Source organism: Rhodotorula paludigena (genome assembly GCF_050403205.1).
Source record: "Rhodotorula paludigena JCM10292 DNA, Rt_paludigena_JCM10292v1_ctg10, whole genome shotgun sequence".
NCBI lineage: Eukaryota > Fungi > Basidiomycota > Microbotryomycetes > Sporidiobolales > Sporidiobolaceae > Rhodotorula > Rhodotorula paludigena.
Window position 1 is genome coordinate 19930 of NW_027481448.1, and position 26002 is coordinate 45931.

At 64.5% G+C, this 26002-nt stretch overlaps 11 protein-coding genes across 11 annotated transcripts; 5 read left to right on the forward strand and 6 right to left on the reverse strand.

The window, feature by feature from the left end:
- Window positions 1-91: 91 nt before the first annotated feature.
- On the reverse strand, window positions 92-3291 carry JCM10292_006757 (beta-glucosidase H; the record flags this gene model as incomplete). Its single annotated transcript, XM_076647555.1, has 11 exons — window positions 92-492; window positions 553-967; window positions 1030-1286; window positions 1346-1625; window positions 1686-1840; window positions 1903-2240; window positions 2299-2352; window positions 2410-2485; window positions 2547-2808; window positions 2868-3126; window positions 3182-3291. The coding sequence occupies 11 exons, from the start codon at window positions 3289-3291 to the stop codon at window positions 92-94; spliced, it is 2607 nt and encodes an 868-aa protein (XP_076506725.1).
- A 703-nt stretch (window positions 3292-3994) lies between these two features.
- JCM10292_006758 (uncharacterized protein) lies at window positions 3995-6593 on the forward strand (the record flags this gene model as incomplete). The annotated part of the gene is made up of 13 exons (XM_076647556.1): window positions 3995-4033; window positions 4100-4184; window positions 4248-4253; window positions 4312-4367; window positions 4434-4644; window positions 4708-4726; window positions 4788-4940; window positions 5007-5337; window positions 5404-5470; window positions 5526-5684; window positions 5748-5811; window positions 6277-6315; window positions 6371-6593. 13 exons carry the CDS (start codon window positions 3995-3997, stop codon window positions 6591-6593), a joined length of 1452 nt encoding a protein of 483 aa, XP_076506726.1.
- A 755-nt stretch (window positions 6594-7348) lies between these two features.
- Window positions 7349-9532, reverse strand: JCM10292_006759 (uncharacterized protein; the record flags this gene model as incomplete). Its single annotated transcript, XM_076647557.1, has 8 exons — window positions 7349-7544; window positions 7615-7856; window positions 7918-8082; window positions 8149-8473; window positions 8540-8687; window positions 8751-8964; window positions 9073-9323; window positions 9445-9532. The coding sequence occupies 8 exons, from the start codon at window positions 9530-9532 to the stop codon at window positions 7349-7351; spliced, it is 1629 nt and encodes a 542-aa protein (XP_076506727.1).
- Window positions 9533-9927: 395 nt separating this feature from the next.
- SMD1 (mRNA splicing protein SMD1) lies at window positions 9928-10645 on the reverse strand (the record flags this gene model as incomplete). Its single annotated transcript, XM_076647558.1, has 4 exons — window positions 9928-10014; window positions 10128-10315; window positions 10382-10451; window positions 10517-10645. 4 exons carry the CDS (start codon window positions 10643-10645, stop codon window positions 9928-9930), a joined length of 474 nt encoding a protein of 157 aa, XP_076506728.1.
- A 1124-nt stretch (window positions 10646-11769) lies between these two features.
- Window positions 11770-14575, forward strand: JCM10292_006761 (uncharacterized protein; the record flags this gene model as incomplete). Its single annotated transcript, XM_076647559.1, has 7 exons — window positions 11770-11893; window positions 11958-12119; window positions 12205-12270; window positions 12335-12444; window positions 12506-13563; window positions 13628-13656; window positions 13719-14575. The coding sequence occupies 7 exons, from the start codon at window positions 11770-11772 to the stop codon at window positions 14573-14575; spliced, it is 2406 nt and encodes an 801-aa protein (XP_076506729.1).
- A 125-nt stretch (window positions 14576-14700) lies between these two features.
- JCM10292_006762 (uncharacterized protein) lies at window positions 14701-16788 on the reverse strand (the record flags this gene model as incomplete). Its single annotated transcript, XM_076647560.1, has 5 exons — window positions 14701-15593; window positions 15658-16326; window positions 16403-16496; window positions 16581-16677; window positions 16742-16788. The coding sequence occupies 5 exons, from the start codon at window positions 16786-16788 to the stop codon at window positions 14701-14703; spliced, it is 1800 nt and encodes a 599-aa protein (XP_076506730.1).
- A 124-nt stretch (window positions 16789-16912) lies between these two features.
- On the forward strand, window positions 16913-17932 carry JCM10292_006763 (uncharacterized protein; the record flags this gene model as incomplete). The annotated part of the gene is made up of 3 exons (XM_076647561.1): window positions 16913-17371; window positions 17433-17579; window positions 17693-17932. 3 exons carry the CDS (start codon window positions 16913-16915, stop codon window positions 17930-17932), a joined length of 846 nt encoding a protein of 281 aa, XP_076506731.1.
- A 165-nt stretch (window positions 17933-18097) lies between these two features.
- On the reverse strand, window positions 18098-19944 carry ENP1 (snoRNA-binding rRNA-processing protein ENP1; the record flags this gene model as incomplete). Its single annotated transcript, XM_076647562.1, has 9 exons — window positions 18098-18263; window positions 18337-18493; window positions 18568-18685; window positions 18750-19077; window positions 19143-19200; window positions 19274-19406; window positions 19467-19557; window positions 19619-19722; window positions 19792-19944. The coding sequence occupies 9 exons, from the start codon at window positions 19942-19944 to the stop codon at window positions 18098-18100; spliced, it is 1308 nt and encodes a 435-aa protein (XP_076506732.1).
- Window positions 19945-20107: 163 nt separating this feature from the next.
- BPL1 (biotin--[acetyl-CoA-carboxylase] ligase BPL1) lies at window positions 20108-22345 on the reverse strand (the record flags this gene model as incomplete). The annotated part of the gene is made up of 5 exons (XM_076647563.1): window positions 20108-20327; window positions 20389-20602; window positions 20664-21037; window positions 21097-22274; window positions 22331-22345. 5 exons carry the CDS (start codon window positions 22343-22345, stop codon window positions 20108-20110), a joined length of 2001 nt encoding a protein of 666 aa, XP_076506733.1.
- Window positions 22346-22483: 138 nt separating this feature from the next.
- On the forward strand, window positions 22484-24546 carry JCM10292_006766 (uncharacterized protein; the record flags this gene model as incomplete). Its single annotated transcript, XM_076647564.1, has 7 exons — window positions 22484-22637; window positions 22731-23110; window positions 23167-24021; window positions 24095-24112; window positions 24177-24303; window positions 24366-24432; window positions 24492-24546. 7 exons carry the CDS (start codon window positions 22484-22486, stop codon window positions 24544-24546), a joined length of 1656 nt encoding a protein of 551 aa, XP_076506734.1.
- A 601-nt stretch (window positions 24547-25147) lies between these two features.
- JCM10292_006767 (uncharacterized protein) lies at window positions 25148-25921 on the forward strand (the record flags this gene model as incomplete). The annotated part of the gene is made up of 3 exons (XM_076647565.1): window positions 25148-25598; window positions 25660-25841; window positions 25904-25921. 3 exons carry the CDS (start codon window positions 25148-25150, stop codon window positions 25919-25921), a joined length of 651 nt encoding a protein of 216 aa, XP_076506735.1.
- Between the last annotated feature and the right edge of the window lie 81 nt (window positions 25922-26002).

The window sequence follows — 26002 nt, forward strand, 5'->3', positions numbered from 1 at the left end:
GCAGGGGCGAGCAGCGACGAGAGCACGTATAGAAGGCATAGTACAGCACTTTGCACAAGAGTGAGAACGTCTACAGTCTATAACGTCCCTTTCAGCAGAGGCCCCGCCACGGGCCGACTTTCTGGAGTTGAACCTTCGTCGCGAGGCCGGTGTCGACGCTGTCCTTGGCCGCGAGGATGTCATAGCTTCCTTCGTCGACGATCCAGCCCTTGCCGACGAGCGAGTCGCGCCAGTAAGCGAACGCGGCTTTGTCGAGGGAGAAGGAGACCTGCTCGGAATCGCCTGGCGACAGCACGCGCGTCTTCTTGAATGCTTTGAGTTCCCGTGCCGGGCGGCGGTAGCGCTCTGAAGAGATAGGAGAGGGCGGTGGTGGCGCGACGTAGAGTTGGACAACGTCGCGGCCAGCGACAGAGCCCGTGTTGCGGACCGTGATGGTGACCTCGACAGAGGCATCAGCCGCCGACTTGACGGTTGACGAGAGCGAGGACCATTCTGTGAAGCATTGCGGTCAGCTCAGGCACGTGAAAGTCAGAAAGGCTCATTTCGACGCACCGAACGTCGAGTATGAGATGCCAGCGCCGAATTCAAACATGCACTCGCGCTTGAGCTCGTGATAGCCCCGGTAGCCGACAAAGATGCCCTCGCCGTATAGTACGGCGTCCGACTCGGCGCCCCAGTTGAGGTGCGCAGTGCAATCCTCGATGCGGTACGGGAAAGAGAGGGGCATGCGTCCGGACGGGTTGACCTTGCCGAAGAGCACGTCGGCGATAGCGTTGCCGACCTCGTTGCCGCCGAACCAGGCTTGCACAACAGTCGACGCCTGCTTTATCCAGGGGAACGTGACGGCTGAGCCCGACTGGTTGACGATGACAGCCGCGGGGTTGACCTCAAGGATGCGCGAGACGAGCAGGTCGGTGTGGCCAGGGAGGGCAAGCGATTCGCGGTCGGCAGCTTCTGCCTCCCAGTCCTGCGGAAAATGCACCGTCAGATCGAGCTGCAGCTTGGTAACTGCGCCGAAAGGCTACTCACCATAGTCGTACCGATGACGACAACGACTGCATCCGACTCCTTGGCAAGCTGCACGGCCTCCTCGATGCCACCCTTGTCGTCGAGCTTGTAGGCGCCGCCAACGCGCAGAGCCGCCATCATCAGCGGAGGCTGCTTGCCGCCCTTGACCTCGTCCGCCACCGTCGACTGCTTCGGCACGTTTGTGTATTCAACCGTGATCTTGTAGGTCTGCCCGGCCGTAAAGGGCACAATCCCGGTCTCCTCGATGGTGCCGAGGCCTGCGCAGGGCTCGAGTTAATGTCTGAGCGGAATGGGCGAAGGTAGCGGGCACGCTTACCATAGAACGAGGCACCGCGAGTCTGCTTCTTGTCAAAGCCGTTGTCGATGACAAGTTTCTCGTCGATGAAGACGCGCGCGCGACCGACAAGCGAGATGCCGAACTCAAAGTCGCCCGTCTCTTCGGCGGTAACGTAGCCTTCCAGATTCATGTAGAACTGGTCGGCGAGGCCCTTGGGCTTCTCGTCGTTGATGCGGATGCGGGTCCCAAGGAGGTCGTGCTCGGCGATTTGCTGAGCGCCGTCCTGCGGCGCCGAGTTGTAGAAGGTCGAGGTCCACTTCTCGTTGACGAGCCCTTGTGAGCCTCAGAGTCCCGTTACGCTGCAGAAAGGAAGACGCACGCCGCTGTTGCCGTCCTTTGTCTTGATCCACCCGTCAAGCATGGGCAGGTAACGGTGCGCGTAGCAGCCTGCCTTGTACGCAAGCTCGACCTCCGAGCCTGACAGCGCGGACTTGATGCCCTCGTAAGGCGTGATGACATACGACGAGGTCAGGTCTGCGCATAGGAAGTTGATCAGCTCCTTTCAGCTGAAGAGAGAGCAAAATTCGGAAACACACAGGCGGATCCACCGCCGCTGACCGTGCGCGCCTTCGCGTTTGGTCCAATCACGGCAAGCTTCTTGAGCTTGTCCTTGCGGAGAGGGAGGACCTGCTGGTCATTCTTGAGGAGGACGATAGACTCGGCGGTAACCTCGCGGCACGTTGCTCGGTCCTGTGCGCTGTCATGTGTGCGCTCCTTGTCGCAATTGTTCCGCACGACCTCGATGTCGGCCTGGCACGAACGCTGGATGGCTTGCAGCACGGCGTATGCGCGAGCATCAATGGTCTCGGGCGCGACCTTGCCCGCAACGGTCGAGTGAAGCAAGAGCTGGCCGCGCCAGCGCGTCGGACCCGGCCTGTCCAGGGACGCAATGGTCAGAAGGAACAAACAAGCCCTTGAGCGGTAACACGCACATCTCGAGATCAAGGCCAGCGTTGACGGCTTCCGTGGTCGAGTAGGTACCGAACCTGCTCAAAAGATTGATCAACGGCGGCAACGGAACAGTGGTCGCAGCTTGCACGCACCAATCGCTCATGACCAGACCGTCAAACTTCCACTCGTCGCGGAGGATGTGCTGAAGGAGCTCCTGGCTCTCGGCGGCTGCGCACACAAACCGGGTGCGTCAGTATACGAATGCAGAGGGAAAGTGTCGCACGCGTACCGTGGACTCCGTTCAAGCGCGAGTAGGACGTCATGAAGCTCCACGGCTGAGCGTGCTTCTGCGCAAGCTCGAACGGCTTGAGATAGATCTCGCGCAGAGCGCGTTCCGGGATGCGAACGTCGACGCTCATTCGCTCGTCTTCTTGGTCGTTGCCGACAAAGTGCTTGACAGTTGCGCCGACTCCATTCGCCTGGAGACCCTGGACGTACGCCGCTGCAAGGTTGCCGGACAAGAGTGGGTCCTCAGAGAACGACTCGTAGGCCTGGTTACGCGATGGTTAGTCGTGCTGCAGCCAAGTGGATGCACGAAAGACGAGCACACCCTTCCGTTAAGCGGGTTGCGCTGGATGTTGATCGTCGGTCCCAGAACGAGAGAGCTGCCCTTTGCTTTGGCTTCGCGGGCAAGGACGGCACCCATGCGCTGCAGCGCTTCGGGGTCGAAGGTTGCGCCAAGAGCGGTCGCGCATGGGATGCACTGGGCAGGAGTCGGCAGGAAGTGCGAACTACCGCGCACCCCATTCGGGCCGTCGCTCATCTTGATGCGCGGCACCCCAACGCGGTCGATAGGCACGGTCGTCCACCTGCGTGAGACCTGCTCAGCATGTTCCTCTCTGAGAGAGAAGAAGGGGAACTCACCAGTCGGGTCCCGCTAGCAGACTGACCTTCTCCTGCAACGACAAACGGTCCAGCACGTCGTGCAGATCCGCCTGAGCGAACTCCTCGAGCGTGTAGGGCGCAGAAGCCATCGTTCGCAGCGAGCAGCGGGTATAGGAAGCAGGCGAGTCGAAGCGGCGGGAGAGCGTGCGAGTCGGCCCTGCTCTCTTCCGGGCAGCGTGAGCGGGAGCAGAAAGCGAGTCCGAGCCCCACAGCAGCCGACATGCCCCACGGATCCTTGCCGTGCGGGGAGAAAGAGGGAACTCGAAGCGGCCGGCGGCAGAGCGGAAATGGGCCGACGCGGACACTTCGTCGATTCCGGCCGACAGGCGATTTCGTCCAAACGCTGCCGAGCCGGTGAACTGGGGCGCTCATGCCCGCACTCACGGCAGCGCCGCCGGCAGTATGTGCCCACGTTGCCTGCGCCCTGCTGGATCTCGCGGTCCCCATGAACTCGCAATGTTTGCCTCGCTACAGTGACCCCGGCTCGCTTCCGGACCAGCCTTACGGTAGCGGTAAAGATGGGTGCAATCGGCTCAGGCACATCCTGCTAGCTCAGCTCGAGTATCGTCGCCCACGCCGGTGAGCCTGCTTCCCGGTTGCCTGCTCACCGCCGCTCCTTTCCTGAGAAAGCTCCGGCTGGTGAACCTCTGGAGAATTCGTGGGGACGGCGGGGCTTCCTGGGCCTCCAGTTCTGCTGCTTCCCTCGCTCTCCTCCTCTTCTTGCTCGTATCATTTCCCCAGCGCTCGCTTGCTCGGCTCGTGCTTGCTTGCTCGTGACAACGCGCGTCCAGCATGGCTGACATCAAAGCCACGGACCTCTTAAACAACACCGTCCGTCAACGTTTCCCTCCGCGCATGGAAGGCTCCCGACTGACCCGGTCGGTCCCATCTCTACAGGCCGCTTCTTGGTGGAAGGACCCCTGCCTTCGCCGCAACGTCCTCGTTGCCATCGTCTGCTACTTTGGCACGTTTGCACTGGGCTGTAAGTGCTCGCTGTCCCATCGCTGTTGACGGAGCCTGACCTGACCACCTCCCTGTTCCGCAGACGATGGTATGTCACAAGCTGCATCTTGGTCTCTTCCACTGCTTGACCGCGCAACAACACACAGGCTCGTACATGACCGGCCTGCAGAGCATGCCATCGTGGAACGAGTACTTTGATCACGTACGCCTCCTTCCTTTCGCCCCCATCGCCTCCTTCCCTCTGTCATTCACAGCCTGCATACCGCAGCCAAAGGGCAACAAGCTCGGCATCATCTCGGCCTCATCTTACCTTCCGACTCTCGTCCTTTCGCCTGTTTACCCGATTCTCTGCGACCGTCTTGGTCGGCGCTACACTGCGATCATTGGCTCTGTCGGGATCATGATTGGTGCAATCATTGGAGCACTTGCCAACGGCCTGGCTATGCTCATTGTCGGGCGTGCGATCGTCGGGACTGCTGGTATGTCTTCCTTCTCGCGCTTCTCAGCTTCCAGCCACGGAGTCCTGACGCGCCACCACTCAGGCTTCGTGATGATCCTCGGGTAGATCTCGAGCCAATCATGCCTTCCCTCGCCGCTAGCAACTAAAAGTCCGACTCCGCAGAGCGAATCTCCTAGTCAACGAGATCCTGCACCCACGCCTACGCCCCATCGGCAGTGCCTTCTTCTTGGTCTTCTATTACGTCGGCAGCATGACGAGCGCCTGGGTCACCTTTGGCGTCATTGCTGGAGAATGGACCGACTCCTGGGGCTGGCGGTATGTGTTTCCGAAGCTTCAGCAGCTACCCGGTTATGATGCCCTCGCTGACACAGTTCTGTGCAGTCTGCCGACCCTGCTGCAAGCCATTGGGCCTGCTGTGATCACGGTCGGCATGTGGTTCTGCCCTGAGTCGCCGCGCTGGCTTGTCGCCGTCGGCAGGCGTGAGCAGGCGCACCGTGTTCTCGCCAACCAGCACGCCAACGGCAAGATGGACGATGCACTTGTACTACGGCAGCTCCAGGACATTGACGAGGCGATCGAGCGCGAGCGCGGCGAGAAGCTTGGCCTGCGGTCGTTCCTCAAGACACCCGGAAACCGTCATCGCCTCATTATTCTCCTTTGTACTTCCGTCGGCGCACAGCTCAATGGCGCCTCGGTGTTCTCGTACTACCTCGTGAGCCTCCAATCCCGGCGTAACGCTGTCTCTCTGTCGAGTTGCTGCTGATCATGGCCGTCGCAGGCTCCCGTTCTTCGTCTTGTCGGTGTCACGGATCCGAAGGAACAGACGGCCATCAACGGCGGGCTTGGTCAGCTATTTGCGGATTGCTCTGGGGCAGCAATGACTGAAAATTTGCATCGCAGCCATCTGGAACCTCATCGCCGCGTCGACGGGAGCCATCATTGTCGACAAGATTGGCCGACGCAAGTTGTGGTTGACCTCGACCATCGGAATGCTGTTGGCATTCGCCTGCCTCACCGGCCTGTCGGCGGGCTTCGAAAGTACAAAGCGGGAGTCTATCGGTAGGTCTGCCCCTCTTCATCCTCGTCCTCCTGCAAGCCCTGACACATTGCGCTTCCAAACAGGCCTTTCCACTGTGGCTTTTATCTTCATCGCCTACGGCGCCTACTCGCTCGGATGGACGCCCCTGTAAGCCATGGGTTCCGCTCTTGCCCCTCGAGTCCGTGACGTTGCCTGACCTTTCGGAATCCCCACTGCGCATTGCCCCCATCCGCTCGACATATACTATGGACCTTTGGCTTTCGACCCGGGTGAAGGCCTTATCCCGTGAGCCTCATATCTGCTCCCGATCCTCTGGGCTTACTGACCACCCTCGCTCCCGATCCTTTGGACTTCGGGATCGCCCTTTTTTCCCCTAGTACACGACCGAGGTGCTTCCCTACTCGATGCGAGCTTCGGGCTTGGCGATGTTCGTTTGGGCTAAGAACGCCACTCTTGTTCGTGGACCATTCCCAGAGTCTCCCAGGATTCCCGAGGTCCAGTGCTTACCCTGAGCGCCCCTTTCCTTCGACCACAGTGCTTCACCCAATGGTAAGAAGAATATTCTGCCGACACATGTATCAACTGACTGACTGTACATTGTCCGGGATACAGGGTCAACCCGATCGGACTCGGTGCCGGCGGGTGGCGCTAGTGCGTCTCTTGCCGCTCTAACCACCTCCTACGCTTGCTGAACTCTTACCTGCAGCTACTTCCTCTTTATCGGCACGCTCACCATCCTCCTCGTCCTGATTTGGTTCAAGTTCGTAGAGACCCGCGGCCTCTCGCTCGAGGAGATCCCGGCGCTCTTCGACGGCCCAAAGGCACTCGCGACGCCGCAGAGCGGCTCGTACGTCCAGGAGGACGACGAGCACAAGGATGGCAAGGCCGCGTCGGAGGAGCACCTCGAGGTCGCGCATCGCTCCGTCTGATCTGCGCACACCTGTCACCTTTGTCTTCTGGCGTCTGTGCTCACCGCCCTTGACCCTCGTATCACTTCTGCTACTATGCAACAATGTGTGCTCTTATTCCGACCCTTGTCTGTTGCGCAGTTTGGCTCTTCGAGAGACTCCTCGCCTTTGAGAAGGCCAACCCAAACACGCGTGCGATTCTCACGCCGCCTCTCGCTGCAAGCATTTGCTGCTTGATGGACAGCCCCGTGTCATGATTTCGCCAGCCATCACGCCTCATCGGACCGTCGCTTCGAAAGCAACCGCGTGGAAGGCGAGGAGGAGCCTTCCGCGTGTTTGCGCGACGCTGGCGTTCCCGCGCTTTCCGCGACACGGACGCTGACCATGCAGCGCTTCGCAAGGCGAGGACTTCAGCCTGCCAGCTCGTCTGCCACGATGGGCAGCCAATGAACCGCTGAACGGAATTCGCGCGAACTGCCTCGCATCAACCCGATGTACGGCCTCCGACATGGGCGGGACACGATGGCAGAGGCGTAGTCACGCACGCTCGACGTGGTAGCGCGCTGATTCGCAATCGCAAATGAACGCGGATGGAGATGAGCGGAACCGTGTTGGGCAGAACTGGTAGGAGTACAACGAGGGTGGAACAGCTGTAAGGGAACTAGGAAGACGAGCAGAGACGGGTGTGTAGCACAAAACGATGTACTGAGAGAGAGAGAGAGAGAAGGATGCAGATGCAAGGGCATATCAACAAGAGCGGGCGCGCGCGACAACCCTCAGAGCTTGAGCGGCTCCTGCCACACCCATCGGTCGTCCTCGTACCCCTGCAGCGTGTCGTCGAGGAGGACCTTGCAGCGCTTGGCGACGTAGACCGTCTTGTCGGTCGTCTGCTGGCGCATCTCGGTGATCTTGTCCTCCTCGAGCGGGCGCTCGATCAGCTCGGCGAGCGACTCGACGGCTTGCTCGAGGTCGCTGTGGCGCGGCGAAATCCCCGGGTCAGCGACATCCGCCTGTATGGCCGACGCGAAACGAGCCAACGCACTTCTGGTTGTCCTCAAACATGACGGTCTGGTTGTTCTTCTCGAGGTAGAACGCCATGGCGTACGTCCACTTGAGCACGGTGCGGACCTTGCCGAGCGTCTCGACGGCCTTGGCGAGGAACTGGACCTCGATCCACGAGAGCGTCGACTGCTCCTGCAGCTCGTCCATCTTCTTCTCGGTGCGCGCGTACAGGTCGGCCTCGAGCCGGATCGACTGCTCGTGGTTCGAGAAGCGGTTGTAGTACTGCGCAGAGAGGCCAAGAGCGTCAGCATCGGCGCGGGAGAACGCAGAGGACAGAACGCACGTGGAGGTACCGCTCGAGCTGCGCGCGGCTCTTGCTCTGCGCGTCCTTGTACGTGTCGGCCTTCTCCTCGTACCGCGCGCAGTTGTACCACGACGTGCCGTGCTCGGACCACGGGCCCATGCAGACCCAGCAGAACTCCCACTTGCACTTCTTGCACGTCATGTGCTGCGGGTCGCAAAGGGCGTCAGTTCACGCGTCAGCAAGACAAAGCAGCGGCGAGACCCGACGCACATTGCAGCCGCCGTTCTTCTCGATCGTCGAGTGGCACTTTGTGCACTCCTTGGTGTTTGCCGAGATCCAGTTGCTCGTCTCCGAGTCGTCCTTGCATTTCTTGAGCCACATGCGCACGACGGGGCAGCAGCACGGGCGGTGGTCGCCGTCGAGCTGGCAGCCGAAGCAGAAGACGTGCCCGCACGCGCACTGCACCGTCGGGATGATGACGTCGAGCGAGCGCGGCGCGACGGCGCACTGCACGGCAAACTCGCAGTTGGGCGCCGGGCACCACCGCATTCGCGGGTTGTCGTCGACGTAGGTGCGGTTGAGCAGCGTGCGGTACCTGCGGTGAGAGGTGCGGGAGAGTGAGCGGCAGTCGCTGTGAGTGGGGCTGAGCGACAGAACGCACCGTGTGAGGACGTCGGGCGGGACCAGCAACTCGACCGTCTTCTCGTCCACGATGACATGGCAGTCGTTGCCCATGCACTCGATCCTCCGACTCTCGCCCTCGTCGACGACCTTGCTCGAGATGTAGTGCGCGTAGCAATCCTTGCAGACTGTGTTTACACGTACGTCAGCCGGGACGTCACTGACACAGGACGAGTCCAAAGAGAACGCACAACGGTGGTCGCAGTTCATGGCGAGCGTCTCCTTGGTCGCGTCGTCGTAGCACACCTCGCAGACGAACCCTCGCACGCGCTTGAGGCGCGGCTGCGACCCGCCCTCGTGGATGCCCGCCTTTTCGAGCGTGCGCTCGGCGTCCTCCATGTACGTCTCGACGAGCTTGTCCTTCTTCCAGTTGAAGTAGCGCAGGAGGACCGCGGCGGACTCGGGCTGCGCCAGGAAGGAGAGGGTCAGCTCATGGTCCACGCTGGGCAGCAACTCCCGGCGTGCGCGCAGACGCAACGGAGGGAAGAGCAAGCACGGGAACGAGCGACGCACCTTGAGCTTGAGCATGTCTGCGACATACTCTACCGCGCGCTTCTGCTCGTCCTCGAGCTGGGCGAGGCTGAGCACCTTGTACTCGACCTGGCCGTAGATCTCTTCGCCGCCGATCGACGCGCGGCCCTTGCCCTTGCCCTTGCTCGACGTGACGGTGACGCCCGACGCGCCCGCGGCGGCCGACGCGGGCGTCGAGGTGCCAAAGGGCGAGAAGCCCGAGTCGGAGACGGAGCCGGCCTCGGACGTGAGGTCTGCGCGAGGGTGCTCGAGATCAGTCTACGTGCGGCAAGAACAGGGCCAGAAAGCGCGCGCCGGGGCGGTGCGAGCGGGTGGGCCAGAGGACCGGGACGAGAGCGGGAGGACAGGACGGACCGTTCATGTCGTCGTCATAGTCGAGGGCGTCGTCGTCATCCTGGTAGTCGTCGTAGTCGGACGAGAGCTCGAGCTCTGCGTCGCTCATGGCGGCGGCGGGGCGGGTGCGAGGCGGTGGCGGCGGGCGGACGGGCTGAGGAAGCGAGCGGAGCGCGAGGCCGAAGCGAGCGGGGGCGAGTCGCTTGCAGGGGCGCAGAGGGCGCGTAGGCGGGGAGCTCGAGTGCGGGCGGACTGGCTGGCGCGCGCAGTCAGAGCCCTCGGGAGCGGCGAGAGCAGGGAGAACGCCGCCACCTGTCGCGGCGGACCGACGAAGCGAAGGCGTCGGTCGGAGCGACAAAAGGGGGCGATCGCTCCCTCACTCTCGCTCATTCCAGCGCCTGACTCGGGCACGAGCACAGGGATAGTACAGTGGCATTCCTCGGACAAAGCGGCAACTGGCGCCTTCTCTCCCTCCCTCCTACGACCTCGCTCGACCGCCGCGCTTTACAGCCCACGACCCCGCCCACGGCCACGGCCACGACCGCCGCGGCCACGGTCACCACCACGTCCACGCGCACCACCCCTCGCGGGCTGCGGGGCAAAAGAACAAAGTCAGCGAGGGTGATCGCTAGCCGAAGACACGCCAACAGCCTCGTGACTGCCGGCGGGACAGCTATGCGGCAACGCAAGAGACGCCGACTTACTGCGCCGGCCTTCTTCTTGGGTTTCGGCGCGTCGTCGATGAGGAGCGTGTCGAGCGGGAGCGAGTCGGGGAGGATGTAGTACCGGACGTTGTTGCCGCGGATCGCGAGCGAGTCGAGCGCTTGCGGCTCGCGCCCGCGCACCGTCATCTTGACCTTCTTGAGGTGCGTGTTCATCGACGGGTCGACTCCTGCACGCACGGGCTACGGGGTCAGCGTGGGAGTCCTCGAGCGGGGGGAGGGACGAGGGGGCGCACCGGTGATGGTGCCGTGCACCGTTGTCCCGTTCTTGAGCTCGATCGTCACCGTCTCGTTGTTGAGCTTCATCTGTTGTACGTGCAATCGCCGGTCAGCTTGAGCAGTGGACGAGGCGGGGAGGGCGAGCAACGCACCAAGAACCTGATGGGCAGGTAGCCGAGGGAGGGATGGCAAGCAAGGTCAGCGCGCAGCCCAGGACTCTGTTGTTCACTCAAGAGCAGCCGTGGCACAGCCAGTGCCCATCTGAGCGCGCTGTAGGCCATGGCTGCTCCACCTCGCCCGACCAAGCAGTACCGTCTCCATTACCCCGCACGCGTGTGCCGACTCCTGGCTGGCACAGAGGTGGCCTTAAAGTCGCATCGCGCGCGTAGTCAGGCGACGGTACGCCGTGTCGAGGGCGAAGACGGGGGCGAGTTTGGGAGATGAGGGACGAGGCGGTCGAGGGTGCGGGCAAGGCGCAGGGCGGTTGCAGTGCGGGTCTGAGAGGGTGCACGTACCTGACCAACTTCATCGTGGCTGCGTGGGTGCGGGTGCGCGGGGTCGGAGGGAGCGAGAGGATGGCCGCCGTCCGAGGTCGTGCGGGTTGCCCCTCGTCCGCACCCGTCGCCTGCCCAGGGGGAGCGTGCTGCAAAGGGACTGTGTCACTCTCGCCTGCTCAGTGTTACTCGCGATTCCACTGCTGGCCCCGTCGCTCTGCACCATCGCCCCACCCTCCCCCTTCCTCGTCCGCCTCATCGCCCGCACCGCTGCACGCCGCTCGACGCCTCGGGGCGACGCAGCTGCACCTACACTGCTTCATTGACATGCTCACGCTCCGCTACTTCCCCGCGCTGAGCCACGCCCGGCATTCTTCCACCTCCTGCTCTCCACCCCTCGTCTCGTCGACACTACCACGCACACGCAAGCGCAGCTGCTCTGTCGTTCGCTTCGCACGCGCACACACGACCAAGGAACACGCGACGGAGCGTCCTTTGCCGCCCTCGCCTTTGTGTCACGACTCGCCGTCGGTCCTCGGCAAGTACCCTTGGCGGGCTTCCGCTCCGCTGGTCCAACGCCCCCGCCGACTAAGGACCGAGGGCTCGCCCACCTCTTTCCTTTCGGCACGCTCGTTGTGCAGGAGGGTCCAGAGGAGATATAAGGTGGCATGTACAGTAAGGGTGGAACGACATCGTTCGGGTTGCCTGGAATCGTTTGCGCTGCATGCAGATACTCGAGAAGCGTCGGCCGCGATGCAGAGTCACCGAGAGACGACAGCGAGAGTTCGAAGGAAGGGTCTGAACCTTGCAGCGCGGAAGCAGGTTGTTCCCCTCGCGAGGCTTGAGCGTGACCACTCCTCGCTGCTTCAACCTCTTGCCTCGGTCTCGCCGGACAGGCTGTGCGACCGGCGATGCTCGAATCGCAGGGGCACGGCGACCCGCCGTACCGGCACGACCTGCTCTCGCTCGACGCCGACGGCGTGCACGCCCTCTTCGCCGACCTGGGCTTCCCGCACTACCGCGACCAGCTCAACGGTGCGCCCGCTCCTCTGCCACGCCGTTGCTCCCTCGCCAGTGCTGATCAGGGCCCCGGCCGCAGAGCACGGCATCACGGGCGACGTCCTCGTCCACCTCGATCATGCCGCGCTCAAGGATGTCGGCGTGCACTCGGTCGGGCAGCGCCTCGCCATCCTCAAGACCGTCTACGAGCTCAAGGTCGCGCAGAACGTCCCCATCGAGGACGGGCACTACGTCCCGCCGTGTGAGTCCGAGGGCATCCCTTCGCCCGGTTGTGGGGCGTCTGGCTCATGCAGGGGGGTTTCGCTGACCTGCGTGCTGCTCTACAGCGGAGGACCTTGACGGCGGTGGGCCGCTGCACACCCAGCAGGTACTGGGACTGCTCGGCGAGCGAGGTGTGCTTCCGGCTCTGTCGCTTCCGTGCCCGAGCGTTCAAACTCACGCTCGAATGTGATGCAGACGAGCGCATCCGCAACCTCGAGTACGAGGTCCACAACCTGCACACCGCCCTGCTGAACCTGCGCGAAGACGCGATCACGCTCGCGCGTTCCGCGCCTGGAGCGACCAAGGTAAGCTGCTTGCCCACCTACTGTGTGCCCGATGCAGCAATGCTGACCGCATGCGTTACAGCCACGTCCGGGGCTGCGCTCCCCGACATCGGGCACGTTCGCGCACCCGCTGTCAAACGCCTCGACGCTCTCGCGCTCGTCCTCGACCCCGTCGCGCCCGCGCAACCCGCCGCCCGTCGCGCTCAACTCGAGCCTCGCGATCCCCGCAAACGGCCTGCCCGACTCGCCGCACAGCCCCGTCGTCGACTCGCCGCGCCTCGCGGGCGACTACCAGCAACAGCAGCAGGCGAGCCACCTCGCCGATGCCGCGACGCTGCAGCCGGCCGAGATCAGCATCAACGGCGTGACGACGCCGACGACTCCGACTGCGCCAATGCTCATGCACCCCGATTCGGCTTCGGCGCATCCTGGTGGCCAGTCTGCCTCGTCGTCGCTCCTTCACCCATCATCCTCTCGCCCTACGACCGCTGTGCCCGAACCTTCGCCGACGACCTCGACGAGCCTCTCGCCATTGTCCAAGGGCGCGCGAGAAGGTTCGACGAGCGGCAGCTCGGCCGACAACCCGTACCGCTCGTTCCGGGTCACGCTCGAGGACCCGTGCTACAAGGTGCTCCCCGCCGCGCTCAAGAAGTACAAGATCAACGACGACTGGAGGCTGTACGCGCTCTTCATCTGCTACGGCAACACGGAGCGGTGCCTCGCGTACGACGAGAAGCCGCTCCTCCTGTTCCAAAAGCTCAAAGAGTCGAACGACAACCCCGTCTTTATGCTGCGCCACATCAAGGACATCAAGAGCCCGATCGCCGTCGCGACGGCCAAGCACGCCGCGCGCCGCGACAAGCGCCCCGCCGGGATCGGCGGCGGCGTAGAGCGCAGCCTCATGGGCGTCAACCGCGACGGGACCGCGGCCCCGCCGCCGTCGAACGGGCTCGGGCCCAACGTGCGCCCGACGAGGCTGCACCACCCGCCGGTGCTGCTCCCCGTCGGCAAGGACAAGGGCGGCGACGAGGCGGGGGCGGGGGCCGAGGGCGCTGACGGGGACAAGAAGGACGAGGCGCGCACCAAGGACGTCAACTGCGGGTACTGCATCGCCATCTACCCGTACTTGGCCGAGCGCGAGTGCGTCAACGTCTCTTCTTCTCGCGCGCCCTGCGCTCGAAGCTGACCTTCGTGCTTCCTGCAGAGACGAGTTCGATGTGGCAGTCGGCGACAGTGCGCCGATCTTGCTGGGCTCTCCGCGTGCATCTCACGAGCTGACGTTGCCCGTACCGCAGCCTTTGTCATCCTCTCAAAGACCAAGGGCTGGTGGGTCGTGCACCGCGACCAGCCGTCCCCTTCGCTCTCGTCCTCTGCGTCGTCCAACCCCGATCACGCGACGCGCAAATCGGCCTGGGTCCCCGCCGGCTGCCTCCTCGAGACGTCTGTCCCTCCCCTGTCGCTCCTCGCCGCCACGCACGACCCGGCCACTTCGCCCTCGACGCTGCGCTCGTCGTCCGCCGCCGCCGGCGCGGGCGCGAGCGGCGTCCCCGCGCACGAGGGCAACGCGGCGTCGGTCGCGATCCCGCCGTCGCTCGTCGTGTCGGTCTCTACGCCGGGCGTCGCGCTGATGGACTACTCGCCGCGCGGGTCGGGCGAGCTCGAGGTGCGCAAGGGCCAGCCGCTGCGGATCCTCAAGCGGTACAATCACTGGAGCTACGCCATCAAGGAGGACGGCGGCCGCGGGTGGCTCCCGAGCTGGTTCTGCGGCCGCGTGACCAAAAGTGGCGCGACAGCTGCCGCCGCGGGGAGCGCTTCGGCGGGCGAGTCGGCGATAACGGCTGCGGCGGGCGCAGGGACTGGCACGCCCACTACGCCGACCGTGCTCTCCTCGTCTCCTGACACATCAGCGCTAGCGGCCGACGCGGGCCTCTCGCCAGCCGTGTCGAGCTCGATCGCGAGTAGGCCCTCGACGGCACCCGGAGGCGCCGTCAAGCCTCCTCTCGGCGTCACGGTGCCGTCTGCGGGTGCAAGCCTGGTGGGAGGAGCCAAGTCGGCCACGCCGGCTCTCGGGTCTTCTGCGGACGGCGGCGGTGGCAGTAGCGGCGGTGGCGCTGGAGCGGAAGGAGGCGCGAAAGAGGTGGATGGGCAGTAGCGACCCGGACGCTGCTGCACCGGAATCTCTCGCAGTCTCGTATCATGCCTTCAAAGAGCGCGTCCGACAACGACGATGCAAGTCTATGTCTACAACTGTGCAGCGGAGGGGAAAAGCACGCAATGCTAGTACGCCCACTTGGTCACGGTCGCGCCCTCTCGCCTAATCAAGTCCCGCACGGCGCCCTCGGCGCTCGCGACGCACCCCTCGAGGAGCGGGATCCCGTCGGCGACGTACGAGCCGACGAACCACACGCGGCCGCTCGTGTCGCGGCGCTTGCGCCCGAGCGCGAGGCCCTGGAGCGAGTCTGCGCTCGGCGCAGCGGGCGACGAGGGGAGCTCGAATCGCGAGAGGACGGCCTGCGATGCGGGCGTGACGAACGCGCGCGAGAACCAGGTCGACGAGAGGACGTGCTGCGGCGGGATGGGCACGAGCGGGTTGGTCGTCTGGAGGATGAGCGACGGGGCGCGCGCCTCTCCCTTCTTGGACGAGTCGAGGGGCGTGGCACTGCGGTGCAGGACGTGCGTCGTCTGCACCGACGTTGGCGGGACGTAGTCGAGCGATTCGTCCCACTCGCTCAGGGGCGTAGAGGCGGGGCGAGGGGAGAAGACGGCGAGGTTCAGGTCGCGCTGGTCGTGCGGGTCGGAGGGCAGGAGCGACGCGTCCGTGTGGGTGACGACGAGTGTGCGGGTGTAGGCAAACTGGCGCAGCGCGTCGAGCGTGCGCTCGAGGTCGTCGCTGTCCTGTGCCGCGGGAGTCATGGAGCTGAGGAGCTGGACGGCCTGGTCCGCCTGCGTCGCAAAGATGAGGTGGTCGACCTCGAGCGTCTTTGCCTCGCCTCGCTGCTGATAGTGCAGGCGGTACCCGTCGCCCGCGACGACCTCGATGCGGTCAATGTCGACGCCGACGTGCAGACACTCGCTCGGTATGGGCGCTGCCATCCTCTGCACGATGCCACGAACGCCAAAGTCGGGGTGCGTGACAAAGTGCGAGCTTGCGAACGTGGTCGTGATGTACTCTGTGCCGGGAACGCGAGGATTAATCGCGTGGGCGTGGAAGCTGCATGACGAGAGAGAACGCACGGAGGACCTCGCCGACGGGCATCTTTTCCGCTTCTTCTGTTCCGACCGTCGCGACTCCCGCCATGAGCGGGACCAGTACATCGTCGGTCAGGCAGGACGGGATGCGATGGCGGCGGCACCAGTCGAGCAGCGATTCGGACGCGACGTTGCGCAAGGGGACGCGGCTGGAAATCCTCGAGCCAGCAGAGCGCTTTCGCTCTGGCGGTGGCTGCGCCAGGCCGAGCGAGACGTAAAAGAAGGCGAGGAGGAGGAGGTAGAGGTAGGCTGCTGCGAGGTGAACAACGCCGACGATGTAGGCGACTCGTTGCGCTATAGGGGCATGCTTGAGGTGCGAAGGGTACGAGATGGGCGGAAAGCGCAGTCCAGACGCGCCCTCGTAGATGAAGGCGGTCAACTGGCGCAGATGCGAAGGTTTCGCGGATTCGGCTTGGCTCGACGCCGCCTCCTCATGCTCCAAGTACTGCGGCGGCGGGGTCGACGGCGCTGTCGATGCTACACTCGGAGGGCGAGAGGGCGGCGGAGGAGGTGTGTCGGGAGTGGTTGCGCCGGACGATGTGCGAGAGGGAGGAAGAGGAGGGTCGACGATGCGGGAGAAGGAGTAGGTGAAGTCGGAGCGGACGAGCGGGACGCCGAGGTGCTCGTACAGCTTCTTGACACGGGCATGCGAACCTGCTCGGACGGTGTGCAAGGTCAGCGAACTTGACGACGGATCGAGGTGAACGAGGTGCACGAGGTCGAGACGGACCGCCGTTGATGGAGCGCATGGGGACGTCTACGCGGGACGAGCCCTGATCGCTCTTGACCGAGAGCGAGGCTGCGTCCATTCCGAGCGAGTCATTCTGCAGGCAGGAGCGAGTTGCGTCGGTGAGGCCAAGAGGCCGATGCCGGGGATCGACGTGCAGGAAACCGCCGGGCGGGCGTACCTTTTCGAGGAGGTGGACGTCGATGCAGAGATGAGCGTGGTCTGGAGTGTGTGCAGCGGCCTTGCGGAGGAAGTGGGCGGTTGCGAGTCCTGCGAGTCTGCGGGAGGCGATGAAGGCGGTGAGCGGCAAGGGCGCGGGGTGATTGGGCGCTGGCTGCGTACCCCGATCCGACGACTGCGACGCGGACAGAGTGCTCGCTGTCTCGCATGGCCTCGGAGTGCGCGGGAACGGGGCGAGTGACCGACGCGGAAGAGACTTGAACTCGGAGGCGAAGTCCGAGGCGACGCTCGCTGCGACCATCGACTCGCTCGTGCTGGGCTGACCCGCGCACCATGCCAACCGCTCCCTCTGTCGCCCGCCAGCTCACCCGCGCCGCCCTCCCGCTCGTCCCCGAGCACGGCTTCACCGCCGACACCCTCCTCCGCGCCGCCGCCAGCGTCCCCGCGCTCCCCGCCCCGCTCCCGGGCCACGCCCTGCACGCCCTCTTCCCCTCCCCGCCCGTCGCACAGCCCGCAGCCTTCTCCCTCAGGGGGCTCGCGATCGGCAACGGCGGGAGGCGCTCCCTCTCCCGGCAAGAGCTCATCGCTCTCGCACGCAGAGAGGGCACCGCACCGCGCGACAGAGAGCGCACAGGGCCTGCACGCGCACTCGTGCACGAGTGGCTCGCAGAGGGGCGCCGCGTCATGGTTGATCGCGTGAGGAGCAGCGGGCTCAAGGGCGACAAGGCGGTGCAGGTCGGACTGCGTGAACGCCTGCGGTACAACGAGGGCGTCCTCGACCAGCTGCCACAGGTGCGTTACAAGCGCTCACGACGGCCCGCATTCGAGCTGACGCGGAGTCGCCCTCTCGCAGGCGCTCGCACTCCTCACCGCACCGACCTCGACCTACCTCTCCGACCTCCGCGCAGTCCTGCCCGTCCCCAGTCCCACAGCTCATCTCTACCACGTCGCTCAGATTGCGCAGGACCTCGCAAAAGCGAGCGGGAGCGAGGCACAAGGCGTGAGTCGCCGTCGTCGTCGCGCTTCCTTTTCCTGCCTCGCTGGCTCCCACGAGCGGGACGGGCCCTTTCATCCTCTATGCATCACTGACCCGGTTTGCCATCACGCCCGCAGACGGACTGGTATTCCCTCCGCCTCCGCCTCGGCACCGTCTACGCCCTCTCCGAGCTGTCCCTCCTCGCGCCCTCGTCCTCGTCGCTCCCCGCCCCCGACCGCATAGCCGCCGCCGTCGCGCTCTCGGAGCAGCTGCTCGACCGGACGGGGCAGCTCGGGAAGGACGTCGAGAACGTCGGGCTGTTTGCAGAGTGGGTCCGCAAGAGCTGGGTCGGGATCGGGCGTAGCGTGCTTGCTTGACTTTGCTACTCGCTGCGGTCTCTGCGCATGTCGCACGACCTTCTCGGTCGCTGTCTTAAGGGACCGGCAGAGCGTACGCGGAAAGAAGGCGATGTTACAACAACCGAGGCGCCGAAACACCACACGACACACAAGAACCCCAACCCTCGCAGCCGCCGAGTGCTCTCACTGGATTTCCACCTCCATCGTGTCGGCCTGGAGGATCTCTTCGCCGCGCGCGACGCTGTGCACGATCTCGCGGCGGATCTCGGGCGTGATCTGGTGGTGCGTCTGGAAGCGCAACACCTCGAGGAGCGCCTCCTTCTGCTCGGTCGTCAGGTCTTGCTTGTACCTGCGTGCGCATTTTGGCTCTCGTCAGCCTTTGGGAGTGCGAGCAGGGGGAAGGGGGAAAAGCGAAAACGCACCGCTGCACAAAGACGAGGAACGACTGGTGCCACAGGACGGGCATCTGGCGCGTGTCGCGCTTGAACCGGATAAAGTGGAACACGAGCGCGTCGACGACCTTGTATGGCAGCGCGTACTTCTTGTCGAGCAGGACGCGGATAAAGAGGCTGTTCGGGCCTGGTAGACCGTACTCGAAGACGGGTCAGTCGGCTGAGACGGGCTGCTATTGAGGGAAAGGTCCGTGAACGCACCGGTGTACTCCATCTCGGCAAGCTTGAGCAGCGCGGCGCCAGAGTGCAGGACGGGGACGCTGACCTTGGTCAGGACCGAGCCGAGGATGGCGGCCTCGCGCAGGGTGCACATGCCACTCTGCGAACGCATGGAGGTCAGCACGGGTGAATGTGATGCCGAGCGTGACAATAACGTGACCCACCTCGCACAGCGGGAACAAGAGACCCTTGAAGAAGGCCGCCGGCTTGTAGATGGCCTTCTTGAGCGCCATGTAGGTGTGCACCGACAGCTTGCCCGTCTGGCCGATCTCCTCGCGGACCTTCTCGAGCAGTATCTCCTTGTAGAACTTCTGGCTCTGCTTCGGGTCGAGGTTGGACGCAAAGATGCGCGTCGCGGCGTACGTCGCGTGCGGCGTCCAGGTCTCCGGGTTGGTGAGCATCACGAGCTGCGGCCACATGGAGAGCGTCGGGAGGATCTTGAAAGCCTTGGGGAGCGGGCCGCTCTTGTAGCGGCTGAGCAGCTGGCCAACCCTGTTGTGCGAGAGCTTGTGAGCCACGGCCTCCTGCACCTCTCGTCGGGCAGCAAGGGAACGCACTTCGAGTACACGTCGATGACCTTGGGGTTGAAGCCGGGAGGCGGCTCACGCGACACCTCTGCAGGCGGAAAAGGCCGGTGCCGGATCAGCGCGACCGCTTCCGCGCGCTTGCGCAACGGACGAACACGCACCAGGCTCCTTCCCCTTCGTCTGCTGCTCCTGCTGACCAATCTTCTCCATGATCAAGTCGGCGAGCGTCCGCCCAGGCTCGAGCTGCCCCTGCGGGACGTAGCTGTCGAGCAGCGCATCGTCCTCGTCCAATTCCTGCAAGCCCGGCAAGTCAGCCGGCTCTGGGGCCTTGAGCAGTGTCACAGAAGGACGCACAAGCTCCTCAAACTCCTCGTAGTCCTCCTCGTCGGTGAAGTCGCCCTCGTCCTCCTCATCCTCCTCGCGGAACTGCTCCTCCTCGCGGTCACTGCATGTCGGAAAGGGAGTCAGCCCTAGCGCGACGCGCTAGATGAAGCCACAGCACGCACGCCACGTCGTCCGCAAGCTCGGCAAGGTCCTCTTCGGCGAGCTCGTCCTGCTGCTCGCGCGCCATGGCGAGGACCCGGGCGGTGCTCTTCGCATCGAGTGCAGCCTGTCGCAGCGGGGCCCGAGGGAGGATCAGCAGAGCTCTCAGACTGCGTACAGCAGACACAGGACGCACCTCTTCCTCCTGGTGGCGCTTCTTGGACTTTTGGCGCTTGCCCGGCGCAGAGAGCACGCCCGAGTCGGCGAGCTCGCCCTGGCGCAGCTGCACCGCGAGCGGGTCGTGCTTGGCTCCTGCGGTGGCCTTGCGCTGAGTCGACGCTTTCGGCATGGCGGGTGCGGGTGTCGAGAGGGCGAGACGGCGGCGAGCACCGCCTCCTTCGTCCGTGCTGGCGAGATTCGTGTCTCGCCTTTTCCTCATCGGACCCGCGTTTTCGCCAACAAAGAGTGCTCAATAAACGTGTCTAGAGATACAACGCAAGCAGAGAACATCTCTACTGCGACCTTGCGGAAATGAGCCCCTTCATGATGTCGAAGCGGTTCCCATCCGGCTGCAGGTCGATGTACGCCGGCACGCCGCCCGCCGCGCCGGCAAACACTTCGCGTCCGTTGCGGTCGAGCTGGATGGGGAGCGTGCGGAGCAGGCCGTGCTCGGACGTGATGCCGACAATGCGCACCGGCTGCGATGTCCTGTCGAGCGTGACGACCTGGTCGCTGCGGAGGCTCACGGCATGTCAGCACACCTCGAAATGGCCGCGAGAGGGCCCGAGCGCACGAGTGGATCCAGCGCAGGAGGTAGCGGTCCATAAACGGGTCGAAGCCCTGCTCGACGAAAGCGGGCCACATCGCATCAAATTTGGCGAGTACGAGGGCGAGGAGGGTCTCGGGCCGTAGGAGTGGCAGAGTCGACCCGGTGCGTTGGTTGTGATGCGCGATGAGCTCGTTGACCGAGGTGGTCGGGCGCGGGTTCGTCGTGTTAATACCGCAACCTGCAAACCGCGAGGCGTGAGCTTGACGATCGCAGGTCTTTTGATGACCCGAATGACGCACCGATGACCAGGGAGAAACTGCCGTCCGAGAAGGACGAGTTGACGAGGATACCGCCGATCTTCTTATACCGCTCCATCCCCTCACCCTCCTGATCGGACCCCATGTCGGCGTAGATGTCGTTCGGCCACTTGAGACAGATCCCGAGGCGCTCGTAGCCAGGCAGACCGCGCACCGCCTCAACGACCGCGACGCCAAAGAGGTACTGCACGAAGACGATCTGCGCCGCGGCAGATGTCGGCAGGCGCGCGACGATCGAGAACTGCAGACATCCGGCGGGCGAGATCCACGTGTTTCCGCCGCGACCGCGGCCGGCAACCTGGTGCGATGCGATGCAAGCGAGTCCAGTGGGGATCTTGCTGAGGAAGGCCTCGTTCCTGCGCATGCGCACTTGGTGAGCTGTGTCGTCTTAATGGGCAACTGCAAGTACACGCACTTGTCGAGCATAGTCTGCGTGCTCGTGACGACCTCGCTGTAGAGCAAGACGCGGCCGAACACGGCCGGCTGAGGTTTGAGAAGGCGGTAAGTCGAAAAGTAGAGCGCGAGGTCGAAGAGCGGGGTGAGTGGTTGAGTAGGCACAGCGTCGTCACAGATGCAGATGTGCTTGGGCTCTAGGCGCAGCTCTTCGGGGTCTTCTGGCGCGGGTTCGGTAGACGAGCGAAGCTGCTGCACAAGCGCGGCTGCTTCCGTCGAAGGGTGCAGGGTAAAGGTGTCGTGTCGGTCTGCGAGGATGATCTCGCCCGTAGAAGACTGCTGCGCGACAGACGCGAGCGCCTCGGCCGTCTCGCGCGCATGTTGCGGCTCGTCGGAAGCGAGGAACAGAGGGAGGAGGCGAGGCGGAGTCGTCGGTGCGTCGGAAACTTCGAGGTCGAGGGCCGACAAGCTCCCGCGGATCAAGCTCAGGCGTGCGCGACCCTTGAGCTCGTCTTCACGCGGGTTGACAGGCGGAGGCGAGTGTTCGGGGTGCGTGCCCCAAAGAACGGCTTTGCCCTGGCCCACGTGGCACAAGACGCCTGCAGCCGGCGCATCGTCATGCTGAGTGTAAGTTGCGAGGACTTCGAAAGCAGGCGTAGTGGACGAGGAAGAAGAGGGCGCGGAAGGCGAGTAAAAGGCACCGCCGCCGTTGTACCAGATGTCGCAGCGGTCTGGCGATCCCGGCCAGTGATCTCGCCACGCCGCGCGGTTGAGCTCGAGCTCGACTTCTCGAGCGCCCGCATCCGAGTCGTACTGGAACCCTGGAAAGACGGTTCCACGGCAGACGCCGGGAAAGAAGCCCAATTCCCGCTCGCCCGTGACCTCGAGCGCGGTCCCGACCTCGAACTCGATCGACGAGCAGGCATAGTACGCTCCTGCGCAGATGCCGAGGTAGCGGCCACCCTGCTCGACCCACTCGCGGATGCGCCGGTTGCCCTTGCCGCCGAGGTCGAAGAGGTAGGGGAGGTCGCGTCCGCCGGGAAAGACGAGCAGGGCGCAGGACTGGGTCCAGGGGTCGTCCTTGATGGCCTTGGGTGTGACGAGCTGCACGTCGTAGCGGTGCGCGAGGAAGGAGCGGAGTGCGCGGACGAGGTTGTCGCGAGAGTTGGCCGACACGCCCGACCCGTCGTACACGAGGACCTGTGCGAGTTGCAAGAGTCAGCACAGCTCGATCGGTGGCTCGCTGGCACACTCACGTTCAGCTTGGACATTGTCGCCGTCGTCGTCGCGAGCGGAGAAGCGAGAGGAGGCGGTGCTCGCGCCTTGTCCTCGCTCGAACGCAGCCGCTCCGAGCTGGGCGACGACGGGCAGCTGCAGGGACGAGCAGCTCTGGGCGAGGTCCGCTCGCCATGCTTCGCTCTGCTTCCGAGGAGCAGTGGCTCCGCGACCTCGGATCGCTCCTGCGCGATGCGAAAGGACGCTTCGCAGACGTCTGCTGGGAGGACGAGGGCTCCGGCAGGGTCGTGTACGCACACAAGGCGCTCGTGTACGCGCGCGCAACCGGTCAGTCTGGCCCGTCCTGCGCCGACTCGCGCTCCCCACCTCTCGGACCTCGTCTCCGTCAACTTGCGCTCATCCCGCCCTTTCCTCCCGCAGGATCGTTCCAGCAGCGCTACCTCGGCGTACCTCACAGTCTCTCCGAGGCCGACCTCTCGCAGTACGGCCCTTCGACGACCTCGCTTCGCACCTTCACCCCCTCGTCCGTCGTGCGACGCGACTCGGCCCAGTCAGCCGCGTCAGCATTCGACTCGACGGCGCGGCTTTGGACTCCCGACAGCGCTCGCAATGGATCAACGGAGGATCCTGTCGGCAAGCCACGCTCGCTGGGCCACACCGATGTTGGCGTCTTCGAGACTGCACTCGAGTATCTCTACACGGCCAGCGGGGACACCGAGGCGTTCGCAACGGTCTTGGACGGGTTCCAGGATGCTACGGACGACGATGACAAGTCTACAGGGGTTCAGCGGCTTCGACAGGTGCGCGGCCCGTGCAGTCTAGATGTCGACCTGCGGCTGACTGCGTTTCCATCCAGGATCTGCTGTACTGCTGGCGCAGCAAGCTGTACTCCGACATCTCGATCGCACTAGACGACAGCAGCTCTGAGCCTTTCGCTGCCCATCGCGCCGTTCTCGTCTCGCGCTCGCCATACTTCAGCTCCCTTCTGCTCGGCGAGTTCCGAGATTCGAGCGCACACACCGTCACGCTCCCTTCGCCTCCCTTCACTGCGGCCTCTCTTACCTTCATCCTCGGCTACATCTACTCCGGCACCCTCGATTTCTCGCCGCGCAAGTTCGACCTGGCAACCACCTTTGAGATCTGGCGCGGCGCTGCCTTCCTCGCGATGGATGGCTTGCAGAGCGATATCGAGGATCGAATCCTCGACATGCTGACGCCGCAGCGAGCGGCGCGCATCCTCGACTTTGCGCACTCGCCCGACGTCAGCAGCGAGCGCCTCATCGCCGCTGCCGCGCCTCTCGTCGCCGAGCACTTCCACGAAGCGTGGTGCGCCACCCCGCACGTTGGAAACTTGCCGTACGAAGCGCAGAAGGCGCTCGTGCGCCGCGTGTGCGATGCCGTCTCGCCTGCCAAGCTCGCGCACGTCGCCACCCGGCTCTCCAAGGCGCGGCGCAGACTCGAACCTGAGCGTGCGCCCTGGGCCGAGCACGTCCGGAGCATGCTCGACGCCGTCGAGGAGACGCTCGTCCGCGTGCTCGGGCGAGACCTGCCCGGCGTGGTCGCGTCGGATGGGTTTGTCGACTTGATCAACGGAGTTGGGTTCAGTTGCGACGTACTCGAGTGGCTCTTGTCGCTGGTCGTCAAGGGGTTGACCGAGGCGTCGGCGCCGAGAGCTTACCAAGCACTTGTCGGCACCGTCCTGCTGCGAGAGGTGCGCTGCCCTCTTCCAACCGGCATCGGCATCATCTCATCCTCGAGAGACTGACACAGCACACTCGCTGCAGGAGGGCATATTCGCTGACGTGCGTTCATGTCAGCTTCTCACGGCCGTCTCTGCGAACTGACGACGACTTCGCTCTTTCCCAGGCTCGAGTGCTTGTCGACGATGCTCGAGCAGGCGTGCTCGGCTACATCAAACGAAAGTGGCTCAACATTCGCGATGCAGGCGGCTTCAGCGGTGTAGACGCCTGGTGCCTGCAGGAGCTCGCCGACGGTACGTGCTGGCCCTCGGTACCCCTTATTGAGCTACTGGCTGACTGGGTCCGGGCGTTACAGAGATTGAAGTCCCTGTCGCCGACCTCAGAATCGGCCCATCAGCTCTGCAGTATAGCCCGGCCAAAGCGTCTAAGCCTCCACAACGCCTCCTCGACGGCACTCGCCGAGCCGTCCCTGTCCAGCCAGTGCGAGCTCCTCGACGGCCGTCGACCGTGTCGACCTCTTTGCACGATGCACCTAGCGACGCGCATCGCGTGCGCACGGCCTCAGCAGCCAGTTTAGGGGCTCGAGACTCGACCATCCGCGCGCGCCCAGTGCAATCGCGTGTATCGCTGTCGACGGCGCGGCAAACCGACAACGCAAGCTCGTCTGCACCGGGTCGACAAGCCTCGACACCGGCTGTACGGCCACGGGCGCTGCTTACCGCTCGTCGACCAGCCGCTCCTTCGACAGGTCCGGCCAGTCGCTCCGCCGGAACGGCGAATCATATCCACGCGGAGTCCGCTGCAACACCATCACCTCGAGCACCGCTCCGCTCGAGCGCCTCGTCCACTCGCAGTCTCTCAAGCCCTTCCTCGACCGCCGCAACACCGACGCGCCGTGCAACATCACCCGCTCCTTCTGTCAGCTCACTTCGATCGACTCGCAGCACCGCCACCGCCCGGCCGAACGGCGTTGCTGCTGCCGTTCCGGCGCGACAGCCACAGCCAGCAGACCCCGCTTCGCCTCGTCTTCCGGCACGCTCCCCTCGAGAGGGTAGTACTCCCGCCAGGCCGCCGAATGCTGCTTTGCCTGCTGCGCGGCGGCAACCCTCGTCGACGTCTCTGCGCTCGGTCCGGAGCATGGCGAGTCGATCCGGAGCGCCGACTGCCAACCCGCCTTCTGCCGCGTCACCCTCCGCTCGTCGCGGTCCTTCGACCGGCGCGGGTGCTGCACCATCACCCCCGAGCGCCGCTGGCATCCCGACCGCTCGCACGCCCGTGCGGACAACAGCTGCTGGCGCGACCCCTCGGCCACGCGTACCTCGACCGCCTGCGACCGCATCGCCAGCAGGTGGTGCTTCGGCCCGTCCGGGCAGGCCGTCAGCCAACCTGCCCGGAACTTCTCTCCTCGCCGGCATACCGTGCATCGTGACGGTCCAGTGCGAGCGGGCCATGCGCATCAAGGCCCGCGTGCGGTACATTGGGCGGATCGAGGGCGACGAGGGGCAGTGGGTCGGCGTCGAGGCGCTCGAGTCGGCGATTTCGGCAGAGGCGCAAGGACTGGACTGGAATGATGGCTCGAAGGGAGGAGGTGCGCTCGTTACTGGGCTGATGCCGTTCAAGGCGACGCTGACTCCTGCCTGCGCCTACAGTCTCGTACTTCAAGCTGTCGTCGGCCAGGCCTGCCGGCGCCGACACTGCCGCCTCGTCGGCCGCCACCAGCCGCGCCGCATCGCCATCTTTGCGCCCGCCGTCGCGCAGGGTGCGTCGGTCAACCTCGAGCGAGCGCGAGGCTTCTGGGCCGCGGAAGGGACTGTTTGTGCGTCCCGAACAGGTGCGTCTCTCTCTCGTTCGCTCCGAATGCCTCGCCGTCGTATTGACCGAGACCTCGTGTAGATCATGTATGTACTGTAGACAGACCCGTCGCTCGCGCTCCGCCCGTCGCCTCTCTCATCGTGTCCAGCATGAATCCCACTTTCGTTCTGTGCGCATCTA